This window comes from Salminus brasiliensis, chromosome 10 (assembly GCF_030463535.1).
Source record: "Salminus brasiliensis chromosome 10, fSalBra1.hap2, whole genome shotgun sequence".
Classification (NCBI taxonomy): domain Eukaryota; kingdom Metazoa; phylum Chordata; class Actinopteri; order Characiformes; family Bryconidae; genus Salminus; species Salminus brasiliensis.
Genome location: NC_132887.1, coordinates 3,305,553 through 3,321,867, shown reverse-complemented (window position 1 = coordinate 3,321,867; position 16,315 = coordinate 3,305,553). Strand labels below are relative to the sequence as shown.

Here is a 16,315-nt window from a genome sequence, read left to right as displayed (position 1 = left end):
GCTGTGTCTGAAATCGTCTGAGCTGACCTTGGGTGGATATGGGCCATATCTCAGTCTAGCCGTAATCAGAAGTCAGACTGCATATGTAGGCAATCAGTGGTGATTATGTGCATCATAACTCTACTAGGAGAGGAAGGAAACGCTCAGGCCTCTATTAACCTTTAAAAGTCGAGAGTTATTGCTGTGTTTTGCTGAACTATTCTTGTGTAATTACATAATGAATGACATTTAAATTCAATTGATTCTCTGTATAACCTATATGTTACCTTTTCAGAGCTTTTTGTGTTAAAGGGTCCATTGAAACCTGAATGACCAACCACTAATCCACATAGTAAGAGCCCCAAGTAGGCAATTACTGTTATAGCACTCATTTTGATCTAGGTCCGCAAGTCTTCACAGACTGAGGCAGCATGATGCCATTAGAATACACTGGTGATAACTGTGTAAAGCCTTCACTGTATGTAGTAGACGATTTAACTAGATATTCATTAAAATGACTACAATTAGACTACAGTTTAGTGCAGCAGATCTATTGGAAACATTGTTCAGATCACATGATGTCTCCAGAACTGAAGGCTTTTGACAATGGAGCTCTGATCTCCTCACTTTTCATAAGCAGCAGTTAGACCATAGGGCCGGTCTAGAGCTGTAACATTACACTGCATAAAAACCCTGTCATCACAAGCAATAAGCCCTGTATATATATATATATACAGCCACTGCTGAAAATCGAGAGGGTGGATTTAAACTGTTTGACCATATTTTGGTAACATTTTGTTCACATATTAGCACTTGTTTACTTATCTCACTCGTTTAACTGAACATGTGAAGTAATTAGTCAAAGTATTATGTTTTATTATTATATATTTCTCACTTGAAGTGTCATTAAAACAAATGAAGAATTTCTGTACAAATTCTAAACTTTCAATCCCCACCACATTGGTGTTGGTAAGTAAAAGAGGAGCTGTCTTTGTGTATTAGGGGTCCAAGCACACAATTTGGTCTGTGGGAAGTGCTGTAATCCTCAGTCCTGTGCCACTTCGCTCAATCTGTATATATGATATATCTGTAGGCCTGTTTAACCAGACAATCGCAAATGATCTGAACAAAGTTTCCAATAGATCTGAAAATGATTAAATACTGTGTAAGATGATTAGTCTGTGGCTCCGCCCCTCTCAAACTGTTTACTGTTTATTCCCAATCTGCAGGTAAGAAAGCCCCCTATCACATGGGCAGCAGCCTTCCTATTCTCAAACCCCTGACTATAGAGGGCTGTTGGTGGTTTTGATGGGATTTGAACTTATGACCTCCTGCCTCTTGACAAGGCAGTTAGACAGTCGCTCCACATTTCTGTGTCTGAGAAAGAAGGGAGGGTAAATTAATTCAAAATTGTGTGCTTGGACCCCTAATACACAAAGACAGCTCCTCTTTTACTTACCAACACCAATGTGGTGGGGATTGAAAGTTTAGAATTTGTTTTAATGACACTTCAAGTGAGAAATATATAATAATAAAACATAATACTTTGACTAATTACTTCACATGTTCAGTTAAACGAGTGAGATAAGTAAACAAATGCTAATATGTGAACAAAATGTTACCAAAATATGGTCAAACAGTCTAAATCCACCCTCTCGATTTTTTTCAGCAGTGGGTTATATATATATACAGGGCTCATTGCTTGTGATGACATTACCTACAGTGTAAACAAACAAAACACATAATTTGCTTTAAATAAACTTACAAAATTCTACATAAATGAAATGCAATCCTTCCATCCATTCATCTGCTTAATCACTTCTTCCTGGAAACAGCCCCATTTACTCACAGTTATTGGGACAATGTGGTATAGGCAGTGTGTGTTTTAAAAGGACACAGATACAGGGAGCAAGAACCTACAAGCCCATGGAGTTGTGTGGGTATGGTATGGATGAGTATATATAGGTATAGATGGGTATAGATAAGTATAGATAGGTATGGATGGGTATAGATAGTATGGACGGGTGCAAATGGGTATAGATGGTATGGATGGTTAGAGATAGGCATAGATGGTATGGATGGGTAGAGATGGGTATGGATGGTTATGGATGGTATAGATAGATATAGATGGGTATGGATGGGAGTAGATAGATATAGATGGGTATGGATGGGTATGAATGGGTATAGATGATATGGATGGTATAGATAGATATAGATGGGTATGGATGGTATAGATAGATATAGATGGGTATGGATGGGTATGAATGGGTATAGATGATATGGATGGTATAGATAGATATAGATGGGTATGGATGGGTATAGATGGTATGGATGGGCACAAATGCGTATTGATGATATGGATGGTATAGATAGAAATAGATGGGTATGGATTAGTGAAGATGATATGGATGGACACAAATGGGTATAGATGATATGGATGGGTATAGATGGGTATGGATGGTAATTGATGGGTATAGATAGGTATAGATGGGTATGGATGAGTACAAATGGGTAAAGATGGATATAGATGGTATGGATGAGTATAGATGGGTATGGATGGGTGAAAATAGATATTGATTGGTACAGATGGGTATAGATAGGTATATGGGAGTATGGATGGGTATAAATGGTATGAATGGGTATTGATGGATATAGATAGATATGGATGGGTGTAGACAGGTACAGGTTGGTATGGATGAGTGTAGATAGGTATAGATGAGTAAAGATGGGTCTATATAGTTATAGATTGGTATGGATTTGTATAGATGGATGGATGGGTATGGGCTCTGCTATCAGAAAATATTAGATGAGAATTCGAAGGGAAATTCAATGAACCAGATCTGATCCTGTGACAGACACACTCACACTGTGTGGTGGGATGTTGTTAGCAGTGCATTTCTTTTTGTATGATAGAAGAGTGTTTTAGCAGTGGTGAGCTGACTGCCTACTTTTAGATGCTCATCTTTACTTACAGCTCATTTTAAAGCTCAGAAGTTTGGAAGGGGAAATACTGCCTCAGCACTGGCGAACAAAACTGGTACTTTCTCTGGGGGACAAGTCAGGAGGTTGGGGCATGTGTTAATCCACGCGGCAGGCCGGCTGGTCAGCGCAATCTCTGCCAGCTCAATATCATCACAGTAGCTGGTGAGCTGCGGTCCAGAACTGCCTCAGTCAACCTCCAGATGGACTTACCCCATCAGCAAGCACTGCTTAAATCTTTTACTGGAAAAAAGAGAGATGGGTGGAGAGAAAGGAAGCGATTCCTTCCACACCAGGAGTGCACACATGGGACAGCATGCCACTTCAGTGATCTGATCCGAGCCCAGTGTGTGCCTAAACGCTGGAACATGCTTGAGAAAAGGGATTAAAACTAAAACTTGGTACATTTATATACATTTAGATAGATATCATACTTTATACACACTAATATCAATACACTAAATTGACAAAAGTATTGGGACACCTGATAAACGGTATTAAAAAGTGTTTATAAGTGCTTTTGTTGGAGTAACTGTCTCTACTGTCCGGGAAAAAAGGTTTTCTCCTAGATTTTGGAGGAGCATTGCAGTGAGGATTTGACTGCACAAGAGCACAGTTCTTCCACACTGCTCCACAGCTCAATGCTGGAGGGCTTTATACCCCTCTAGCCCACACCTGGCATTAGATAGCATGTTGCTGATAGGCCCATGTTTATCTAGGGATGAGACAAGCTGTGTGCCAAATGCATTCATTAGAAAGGGTGTCCACAAACATTCGGACAAGCAGTGTATATACTCCGCTTACAGTCGGATAACCCTCCTTGAGGTCTAATCTGCAGATAAAAATAATACAGAGTGGACCTTATGGTGTATCTAGCAATGTCCGCAAATGCCCTCAAGTGTGTAATCCATGACATTAGGAAATGCATATCATGTTATGATTCATAAAGGGAACGCTACATTCTCTGTATACGTGAAATGATAGAGGTGCTACCCTTTTGGAGGATTATCCATAAGCTTAATGCACCATTGGTTATCTGTCTGGGGGATTATGCCTGCACTGCAGCCGAAACTGCAGAAATTCCATCTGCTTTCTGATATAAAAAAAAAAAAAAAACCCTCAGCTTCTGCAGCGTATGACACTTCATACCTGAGCTACGTTAATTAGTAGTCTAGCCGGAGAAAAAAGGAGTCCGGTGGAGTCTGGGAGCTGCTAAATGATGTATCTCCTACAAAGGAAAGTGGATAGGAGCGCTTTCCAGGCCTAGAGAGAGAGCGAGCAAGAGGCTGCAGTCGGCGGATTACATCACATTGTGAACTCCCAGCATGTTGCCTACAGTAAGACAGCTACGGCAGTGCTTCGCTGACTGACTCCAGCACATCTGTGAGTTTATTGACAGGCTGGATTCCGTGTGAAATGTGCTGGGGCTATTTTAATCCCCATCGCTGCGGCCCCCCGCCGAAAGCAGCGCTATTCCCCAAGGTACCCCCCTGTCACGCTGCAAAACAAGGGTTGGGATCCAAACAAGTAACTTTCATTAGTTCCACTATTCTTAGCGAAAAAAACAACATCAGAAAAGACCTTTTTCTCTCTCTGTGTGTGTGTGTGTGTGTGTGTGTGTGTGTGTGTGTAGAGCCCGAGTCAGAAAACACCATTTAAAAAAGAAAGAGTCCTACAGCTTTCTGAATTAGGAGACGAGCCTAGGGGGGCTATAGACCCCCCGGCCATAGACCCCCCGAAACTTTAAGTGCAAAAACAAAAAGAAGCATTGAGAACGTTCACTGCAGAATCCAGGTAGGTGCAGGAACTGACCAGCATTTGTCTGACCCTCCCTTACACAGATAGGAGAATGTAGAGTTGGAATGTATCATAGGAAACATTACATGTCCACATGTTTGTGGACACCCCTTCTAATGAATGCATTCAGCTACTTTAAGTTCAAGATTCAAGATTCAAGATTCAAAGCTTTATTGTCATATGCACAGTAAGGAAACTAGTTTCCCTGTACAATGAAATTCTTACTTTGCTGCCCACATTGGATGTCATAGAATAAAAAGTATAAATATAAATAGACAAATAACAAGGATCAAAAATTAAACATGCAGAGAATATATAAAATAAAATATAAAATGTAAACAATTTAGAATTATACAGGCTATATACATTGTGCAGGTATGTGCTACATTAGTTACATTGTAACAGTCTGTAGTAAAGAGTATTTTGCCGCTGAGACAGATGTGCACATGCTCACACACACAGCTTGTCTAGTCCCTGTAGAGAATAAAGTACTGCCAATAGAATAGGACTCTCTGGAGCAGATGAACATCATGACCCTATTGGCACCATGCTGCCTAATAATGCCAGGCGTGGGCTAGAAAGGGGGTGTAAAGCCCCCCAGCATTGAGCTGTGGTGCAGTGGAAGAACTGTGTTCTCTGGGATAATGGTTGGTGCTGAGGGGATCATTCAACATCCTTGCCCTCAGTAATGCTCTTGTAGCTGAATACAATCAAATCCTCACAGCAGTGCTTCTCTAAAATCTAGTAGAAAGCCTTCTTCTGGGTCAGTTTCTATAATCAGACTTTCTGGACGGATTAACTTTTCTTAAAATGGTGTTTTATAGTGTTTAATATCTTAATAATCTGTGTGTGTGTGTGTGTGTGAGAGTGTGTGTGTAGTGGTACACACTCTGGACTGGTATCTGTGGTTGTTGTTGGTCTACTGGTGTGTAATAACTGGTTTATAGTGGGTGAATGTGCTGTGTGTGTGTGTGTGTGTGTGTGTGTGTGTGTGTGTGTGATTGGGGTTTCTATAGCGTATGTGTGTGTGTTAGCATTAGCATTAGCTTATACTCAGTTCTGAATGGGTTCTTCAGAGCTGGTTTATAAACAGAGAAAGGTGAGTGAGCGGTTCTCCGGTTCTCCCGCTGGTAAAACAGAGCGTTTCAGTGAGAGTTTTATGAAGGGTCAGATATTATGGTCTGTTTTCAGGTTCCACTGTAAAATAGCTCCACACTGCAGAACCTCAACTCCTTTATTTACCTTTTGAGAACGTCCACACTGCTGCTGCTGCTGCAGCCGGCTAAGGATAATGACCGTTAATGGTGGTTTGAGGACACCAGATGGCGCTCTGAACAGCGTGGTTAAAACAAAGACTCGGAACTGGATTGGGATTAAAATAGCCAGTACCCGATCTGAATCGGTTGTCCCTATTATTATTATTATTAGTAGTAGTAGTAGTAGTTAAATTATAATGATGTGTTTTTATTCATCTGATTTATTCATTTATGTTTTATTATCGAATTATAAGATGTTTCTAAAGTCAAATAATAATTGCGTTAAATAATCACGATCTCTAAACACTGATAAAAATAATCAGAATTATATTTTTTGCCATAATCAAGCAGCACCAGCATGGACTCATAAATAATGAATGTTTCAGTGGAAGCAAAGCAGAAAATAAGTGGGATCAGGGTCCTTTAAAGTTCTCCAAGCCATCTGTGTAGAGACGAGGAGAAAGCCGTGTGATCTGATGAGCTGCTTACACTCTGTCCATTTAACACAGCAGTGCCGGCAGAGCGCTCGCTCCGAAACTCAGACTGGTGATTAAATTACACCTGAACTGAAGAAGAACTGAGAGTTCGGAGAAAAAGAGGTCCAGTCTTACAATGAAAGGCAGCATGTGTCAACACACACACACACACACACACACACACATACATACACACACACACACACGCATTTATTTTCTGTCACTAGATTCTTATGACAGCCCTTTGAGGGGAGTGATACTGTGCTGCAGTAACTGACAGTTCAGTCAGTTCATTAAAGCCTGATTTATTTATTACCTCAATATTTAGACATATTTCACTCCAATGTATGGAGCTGTTCATATGATACACACTGGAGTTACAGTATATTTGACAGAAATCAAAGAACCTGTGAGTTACATATCATCACTGTCACACAAAATCCTTGTATCTCCAAAACTTTCAATGGAAGTCAATGTAAAAAGATGTTATTCCAAGTCAAATTGGAGCATTTCTATTGGTCCATTCATCATGAATGGAGATACAAAGGGGATGTTTGTGTACGAATATATATATATATATATATATATATATATATATATATATATATATATATATATATATATATATATATAATAAGGAGGAGGAATGGCTTCTTTCCACAGGCTATTCCGGCCCTCAACCAAGTCAGCTGCTAAGTCCACTTTGACACACACACACACACAAACACACACACACACACACACACACATACACCTGACACTGGACATTCTACACCTTCTACATTGTAACTTACCATAATATCCAGTATTATATATTATTTGTATTGCCTTTAATTTTCACATCTTTACACTTTACACCTTGGCAACCATATACTGATCTTACACTACTCACCAATTCCCTACCTCTACATCTTCACCTCTACTCTATTGAAACAGGTTTGGACACACCTGCTTGAATGTGTGCTGACCATTGTCTTAAAAACATTGGATTCAAATGCTGGGGTGACCATAAAAAAAGGATACTGAAGACACACAGGTGTCCACCCTAGTTAGGATGTCATTAAAATCGCAGTGTGCGCATGTGCAATAGTTACATCGCATGTAGTATGATGTGATTACACAGACAGATCTACCAGATCAGACCAGGTTATATCTGCCTAATATTATTACATTTATTTCAATCCTGGATATACAGAGTGCATTATTAATATAATCACATCAGAAATTATATATATATATTCATCATGAATGGAGATACAAAGGGGTTGTTTGTGTACCAATGATACCAATGATAAATTATATTATGTACCAATGATATATTATATATAAATATATATATATATATATATATATATATATATATACACACACACACACACACACATATACAAGTCAGAAGCTAAATAAGTCCACTTTGACACACACACACACCTGACTCTGGACATTCTACACCTTCTACATTGTAACCATAATATCCAGTATTATATATATTTTTAGTGCCTTTAATTTTCACATAATTATTTTTTTCACACTGCACCTTTACACTTTACACCTTCGCAACCATATACTGATCTTACACTAATTCTCTGCGTATTTCATGTGAATACTGCTATCGATACCTCTACATATTATATTTTTATATAAATATATGTATATATATCGCAGTGTGATTTTTTGCAATATCATGCAGCCCCAGTATTAATGTACATTAACATCCTGCTCACACACATACAAACTGACCTACAACTTAGGCCTACTAGAACACCCCCCCAGTGGTTACCCATTTTTGTCCTCTACCATTTAGATCAGCTGTGTTTAGGATGATGACCAGCACACATTCATCCAGGTGTGTCTGAACCTGTATGTAGTTCTCCGCTTCTACTCTTACATCTTATCTTTATCTTCTCTTTAATCCATCATGTGAGTGGACAGTCCTCAGAGCACTTCACTGCCCGCTGCACTACGCACAACGAGTAAGCGTGAATCTGTGAAGACTGCGATTACATGATGTGTGATGCACTGGGCAGGTCACATGTTACACACGGCTTAAACTCCACACACACACACACACACATGCAGGCAAGAAGCTATAATCCTCAACAGCATCATGGGTAATCTCGGCAGTTCCAATGAAGCGGAAGTAGCGAAACGTAAAGAAGACAAATGTTATTGTTAACGTGTTTGTTTGGAGTTTTTCCTCCAGGGGGAGGGAGTTGGATTTTACAGCACAGTCCGCGGTCCAGACGTAGGCCACAGTGTCTGAACCGATGAGTACTGAATATGTCAGATATCGTCAGATATCGTCGCTGTCCAATGAAAAACATGTATCTCCAAAATGGTGACTTTACAGGAGAAGGTGAAAATGATCTTAACTCTGAATGGACGTCAATGTTAGAGGAAATTAGAGCATTTCTATTGGTCCGTTCATCTTGAAGTATTTACACAGTGTACAGAAGCAGCTACAGGGTTCAAACCATGGAGAAAACAGACAAAAATGGAGAAACTAGTTTTCATTGGACAGCAGTGATATGCACATATACAGGATATGTAAGACTGTAAACAGCTTAAAATACAGCACACGCATATATATATATATATATATATATATGCGTGTGTATATAGATGTATGTTAGGGTCTGACCAGTAGGGGGATTCTGGTGCTCAGTACATATTTTGGGAGACTAAAATCTGGTCACTGATAATATAAAAAAAACTGGTTAATATAATTTTATATATATAATTTTTATTTTATTTTTATGTTTAATTTTTAATTTTATAGTTTAATGATTGATATAATGGCCAGTTTTCCTTGTTTACACTCCTTAAATCTAAACTGAGAACTCTCTGTGTTTTTGGTTTCTTATTATTTCAACTATGACACTGTTCTGATTCAGATTCTGTATGAATGTTTCATTTTTATGGCTGATTTAGCTGATATATAGCTGATCATGTATGTGTGTGGTTTATTTTTGTTTTTTAGTTTTTTGTTTTGTTGTTTATTATTTTTATATTCATATTATGTTACTGTGATGCTAAAGGTGAGGTCACATGTGGCTGGCAACATGACCAGGATTCGAACCAGCAACCCTCTGGTCATAGTGACTGCGCCTTCTTCAGTGCTCTCTGTGATTCCCAACTTTCTAAAAAAATAAAAATGGTCCTCAGAGCAATGCAACAGAAGAACTTTCTTGGTTCTAGATATCATTTATCTCCTGCCGCATCACTCAATAAACCTTTTGTTTATCATCACCTTAAAAACATACATACAGGAGGACATGAGGACTCGTACTGGGTTCCACAGTGGCTTGACTGTATCGTCTAAGTCATTTTAATACCAAGAAACCATGGTAGCAAATCACCCACTCCATATATCAGTCAGGCCCTGTACTGACACCTGTACTAGCACTAAATTGTCTGATTTTATACAGTAATAATGTATATTTTTACAACACAGATTTAAATAATAAGCTTTTCTCATTTTAAATACAAATTAAATTAAACATATGAAGCTACAGATAAAAATATTCATAATAAATTATAGTCATTATAAATGTTATAATTATGTAATATTATAAAATATGTATTATACATTTCAACATGAGTGAAACAGTGCTTCTAACTTTTTCTTTTTTTACTATAATTGCTTTATTTCTCCCCAATTTGGATCACAATTACCCAAGCCGTCCATCTCCTCCCCCATCACATGCAGTGCTCCCTGAGAGGGTGAAGGCCGATACACACGTCCATCACTGAAGTGATATAGGGAGAAAGTGCCATCTACCCACCCTGGAGGAAACAAGGCCAACTGCGCTCCCTCTCTGGGCCCTATTCTTTTTTTTAATAAGGAGGAGGAAGAGCTTCTTTCCACAGGCTATTCAGGCCCTCAACCAAGTCAGCAGCTAAGTCCACTTTGACACACACACACCTGACACTGGACATTCTACACCTTCTACATTGTAACTTACCATAATATCCAGTATTATATATTATTTCTCTTGCCTTTAATTTGCACATGATTATTATTAATAATAATAATCATAATCATAATAAATCTTCCCTTTAATCCATCATATGAACCCAAAATACCCATCATATGAAAGCTGAGTACCACTGAAGTGATGTGGGGAGAAAGTGCCATCTACCCACGCTGGAGGGAACAGGGCCAACTGCGCTCTCTCTCTCTGGGCCCTGGCTGCCGTGGGCTAGCAGCATGACCGGGATTCAAACCAGCGATCCTCGAGGTCATCTGTGATTCCTAACTTTTAAACCTGTGGTGTACGCACTAGAAATGGTGCCATAGAAGAACCACCAGCGCATATCTCCTGTGGTATCACTCAAAGAACCTTTTGAAGATCATCATCTTAAAAAAAACATCTGATCCAAATGCTATGGTGTCCATATATTTTATTTATTTAATTTTTTTTAAAAGAGGGCACTGAGGACACGTGGGTATCCACTTTAGTTAGGATGTCAAGGCTGGAGGGGGAGGTTCCAGTAGCCTATGTTGTAGGTTGAACTGAAAGGAGGTGATTGGGTCATATAGGCTATTAAGGCTATTTAGTGGTCTTTTGCCAAATGAGTAACAGTCATTATCATCCTGTAGCTGCGTGGTCTCCTTAAAAAACCCCACAGCCAGCACATCTTCACTATAGTGGATCCAAACTTTTGACTGGTACTGTATGTATATTGATCACTACCTATTCCAATGCCCTCAGTAGTCTCCTCTGCCTTTCCTCGTGCATTTGCAGCTGACAGCAATTTAGAGGCAGAAGGTGCATATTCCATGAGCTCACCTCCGAAAGCTGGTCTCATAGTGAAGTCATGATCATCCACCTTCAGCAGTTGGTCCGTCTTCAGCTTCCTTGACTTTGTCACGTCCGGAGGCTTCTTTGTGAGAGTGCTGCAAGAGGACAAAACTGCGTGACTACAACTGTAAGTCAGAAATCAGAACCATGTCCAGAGCTGCAACAGAAGGCCGAACCCGACCAGCGCAGGTTAGCATCCACCCGTTAACCTGAGAATGTACATCAACAGTTTGCCAAGGCAGCAACAGTCTGCTGCTTTCCGTGGTGGAGCTGAGCTCTTTAAAGGACTCCAAGCTGCAATTAGGCCTGGCAATTATCATGCTCATGCATTATGCATGTATGAGGGATGCGTCATTTCAGGAGTTGAGAGGCTCACAGTTTGCCACGGCTTACAGAACACAGAACACTGCACTGTCAGAAGAGGGTACACTGCAGTCCCCGGAGTTACTGGCATGGAGTACAACATGGTCCTGAAGGCCCTCAGAGTTCTCAAAGCTACACCACATCCACTTTCCCACTGAGAAGGTGTGTGTCTGCACTTCTGCAGCCTACCTTTTTTAATTAGGAGAATATACACTACAGCTGAACGTGGTCCAGGCCTTGAGCGTACCACCGCTGCGACAGCACTGATAGAGATACAGCTTTTAAAATGTTCATTTTCTTATAATTGCTGATTTAGTTGGTGTCAACAGTGCTGTGCAAAAGTTTTAGCTCCCTAAATTGCTTATCTGGGCAGTAAGTGTGTATCTGCTTAGTAAATCACTGATATTAGAATAAACACTAATAATATCACTCCTACAGAAAGTGGTGGTGGTTCTCCATCACTGTGTTCATCATTAGAACATCTCCAAAGTTCTCCTCTCTCATGGAGTCTAGTGTTATTTAGAGTTCTCCTCAGATCAACACCTGGTTTGGTGGTAAATCAGGGCTTAATGATGGTAAATCAGGTGAGCTGCTACTGCTGCTGCTGCTGATGATGATGATAATGGAGTTGAACACATCCTCCACACTGTGCTGGCTGGCTGGACTGAGGGGTGTCCAGGAGAAACCTGGTTGTCAGACTAGCTATGTATATATATTAAGCTACTAGACGTGGCCTGGAGGGGTGTAAAGTCCCCCAGCACTGAGGGGGATGAGTTCAGGTAGTGATCATCTAACATCCTGACCTCACTAATGTTAACTCTTGTCATGAATGCAATCAAATCCTCACAGCAATTCTTCTCCAAAATCTAGTAGAAAGCCTGTTCTCTGGACAGTAGAAACAGTTACTCCAACAAAAGCAGGATCAGCTCTTTTTATTCCCCCTGATTTCAGAAGAAATAATGAATCAGCAGGTGTCCCAATACTTTTGTCCATTTATAAACATGGAATCGCAGACTGGTCTAGCTGCTGCCTCTGGATTATCACTGATACTCCTCTTCACCGTTTGTTATTTATTCGTAGCTGAGAGCATTTCAGCAAGCATGTAAGATCGCAGGAGCTCAGCTGAGATTCTGAAGTGAGGTACATCTTCTTCCTCGCTCTGAGCTGAGGAGATTACTCACTGCGCTGCTTCACTGTAATTGAATGGGTTTTGTCTCCCATCAGGACGCAGCCACATGTTGTGTCAGCTCAGCAGTGAGTGAGTGACCGCAGCCTCCTGACAGATGGACAAAACGTGCCAGAGACACGTGGTGGAAGCACGGTGTGTACGCCGTATGTGTGTGTGTGTGTGTGTGTGTGTGTGTGTGTGTGTGTGAGAGGAGCGCTGGTTGCAGTGTGGAATTGACGAGTGGAGAGGAGAGGGCTGCGTCAGCCGTCTGGGTCAGGCTCGCTGTGCCCCAGCCTTTGCCCTCATTAAAGGGAAACAGGAGTCAGTGAGCGGGGCTGACGGAGGTGTGGGGGGGGTGGGGTGGCACAGAGGGACACTGCGGGGTCATTTACGCTGGAGTGAAAAACACAGGTGCCTTAAAGGGTTCTTGGTCATCATCATTATCATCCCCATCATCATCATCATCACCATCACCATCATCATCATCACCATCATCATCACCACCATCATCATCATCATCATCATCATCACCATCATCATCACCATCATCATCATCATCATCACCATCATCATCACCATCATCATCATCATTCCAATGAAATATTTTCTCAATACTCAAATTCTTCTCCTTATTACAGCAAACCCTGACACCACCTTCATCACCATCATCATCACCATCCCCATCACCATCATCTTTATCATCACCACTATACCCATCATCATCATCATCATCACCTTCATCATCATTTCCCCATCACCATCATTACTATTACTATCATCATCACCATCATTACTATCATCATCATCACCGTCATCATCATTTCAATCAAATATTTTCACAATACTCAAATTCTTCTCGTTATTACAGCAAATCCCGACACCACCTTCATCATCATCACCATCCCCATCATCATCACCTTCATCACCACCATCCCCATCATCATCACCATCCTCACCATCATCACCTTCATTATCACCATCACCATCATTACTATCATCACCATCATCATCATCATCATCATTCCAATCAAATATTTTTGTCAATATTCAAATTCTTCTCCTTATTACAGCAAACCCTGACATCACCTTAATCATCATCACCATCACCATCATCATCATCACCATCATCATCATCACCATCCCCGTCACCATCATCATCATCACCATCCCCATCATCATCACCATCCATCCATTCCGATCAAATATTTTTTCAATATTCTAATTCTTTATTTACTCTTTATTACAGCAAATCCAGACACCACCTTCATCATCATCATCATCATCATCATCACCATCAATATAATCATTATCATTCATGTCATCTAAATCCTCATCTTTGATACAACCATCTTCCACCTTCAAAACCATCACACTTGTGGCTCTGTTTCACAGCACCTTCATCATCATCATCATCATCATCTTCTTCTTCTTCTTCTTCATGATCTCAATCAAATTCTTTCTTCTATAATCTATTAAAACTACTCCCATGACCTCATTACAACAAACCCTGACAACACCTTCATCATCATCATCAACACTGTTATCTTCCTGGTCTTCAAACACAGACACCATCTTCGTCATCACCATCATCACCATCACCCTCATCATCATCACTATAATCATTGTCATTCATGTCACTGTCGTCTAAATCCTCATCTTTGCCACAACCATCTTCCACCTTCTCCACCTTCAAAACCATCACACTTGTGGCTCTGTTTCACAGCACCTCCTTCATCATCATCATCATCGTCATCATCATCATCATCATCATCCCAATCAGTTTCTTTCTACCTTTATACAACCCATTATAGCTAATCTCGTGAGCTCATTACAATAAACCCTGACACCGCCTTCCTCATCCTCATCATCACTACTATTATCATCATCGTCATCATCGCTGTCACTGTAACAATACCGGCACACTTATGGCACTTCTGGTTTTACAGCGCACTCTTCATCATCATCATCATCTTCACAATCTACATCACCTTCACCAGCCCAAACTCATTAGTCCCGTAACCTCATGACAACAAATCTCGACACCACCTTCATCATCATCATCATCATCAGGGCTGTCACTGTCATCTTCATCCTTGTCTTCAAACCCTAACACCATCATCATCATCTTCACCACAACCATCTTCTGCCTTCTCCACCTTCAAAACAGTCATGCTTGTTGCTCTGTTTTACAGCATTACACCATCTCAGCACCTCCTTCATCATCATCATCACCATCATCATCATCATCATCTTCATCCCAAACCTTCTACAGCTAAACACCTTCATCATCATTCTCACTTTTACCATTGTCAGTGTTGTTCGTGTCATCTTCATCCTCATCATCACCACAACCATCTTTCACCTTCTCCACCTTCAAAACCATCACACCTGTGGCTCTTTAACGTACAACCTTCATCATCGTCATCATCATCATCTTCATCACTATTATCATCATCTCCACACGGTCGTCATCATCATCATCATCATCATCCAAATCAGATTTCTTCTACAGCTAAAAACCTTCTACAGCATCTCCTTCATCAGCATCTCAGCATCTCCTTCATCATCATCATCATCATCATCAATCAGCTCAATCAAAGTCACACAATAATCATAATTATGTCTGTTCTTTATAATGACTTTGTTCCTACAGCAGTTAAAACAAACTTCATTAGAATTATAATTGCATCTTCATCCTCATCATCATCATCATCTTCTTCTTCTTCTTCTTCTGGCCATCATCATAATCAACAACTAATCACTGCGATGAACAGCTTCACAATGAACGTAGCAAACACCAGTCAGCTAAACACCAACATGATCTTCTTCATCTTCATCTTCATCATCAACATCAAAGTAGAAATCACTTAACTAATGATCACCATGATCGTTTTCATCTTCACCATCCTCACCATCATCATCATCATCATCATCATCATCAACTAATCATTACTATGAACAGCATCACCTTCACCATCACCATTAAAGAAGCAAACCGGTCAACATGATCTTCGTCATCTTCATCACTACTCATCTTCATCAGCAATCACTTAACTAATGATCACAATGACCATTTTAATCTTCATCATCATCTTCATCAACATTAACTATTCACTACTATAAACAGCCTCATCTTCATCAGCAGGGGTCATCTTCATCATCATCATCATCATCATCAGTCACCTGCTCACCATCAGTAACTTTCTCATTACTCTAAAAGAGGGGCTTTACATTTAAATATATCAGTGACGTCACTGCTCCGATTAATCGATCAGTTCTGATCGATACAAATGCGATGAATCGTTGCAGACTGATGCTTCGTCAGGTTCTCGGTTCTTACCCTCCGTGCTTCTCCGGTTCTCCGCTCCACCGCTTCTCTCGCGCTCTCCCGAGTCCGAGTCCCTCCGCGGGCGCGAGCCGCATCGCCGTCGCCGTCAGCAGGAGCGCGAGCCCGAGACGGCGCATCGTCGCACGCGCGGGGCATCAAACCGA

General features: G+C 40.5%; 1 protein-coding gene across 1 annotated transcript in view; it reads right to left on the bottom strand.

Annotated features, from left to right (window-relative positions):
• Positions 1 to 16,309, bottom strand: part of gabrr2a (gamma-aminobutyric acid type A receptor subunit rho2a) — a 38,944-nt gene extending 22,635 nt beyond the window's left edge. Inside the window, exons 1-2 of the mRNA XM_072690247.1 lie at positions 16,164 to 16,309; positions 11,281 to 11,387 (exon numbers count right to left, since the gene is read on the bottom strand). Coding sequence (XP_072546348.1) covers positions 11,281 to 11,387; positions 16,164 to 16,288 — 232 coding nt within the window. The 5' untranslated portion in view covers positions 16,289 to 16,309. The remainder of the gene's footprint in view (positions 1 to 11,280; positions 11,388 to 16,163) is intronic.
• Between the last annotated feature and the right edge of the window lie 6 nt (positions 16,310 to 16,315).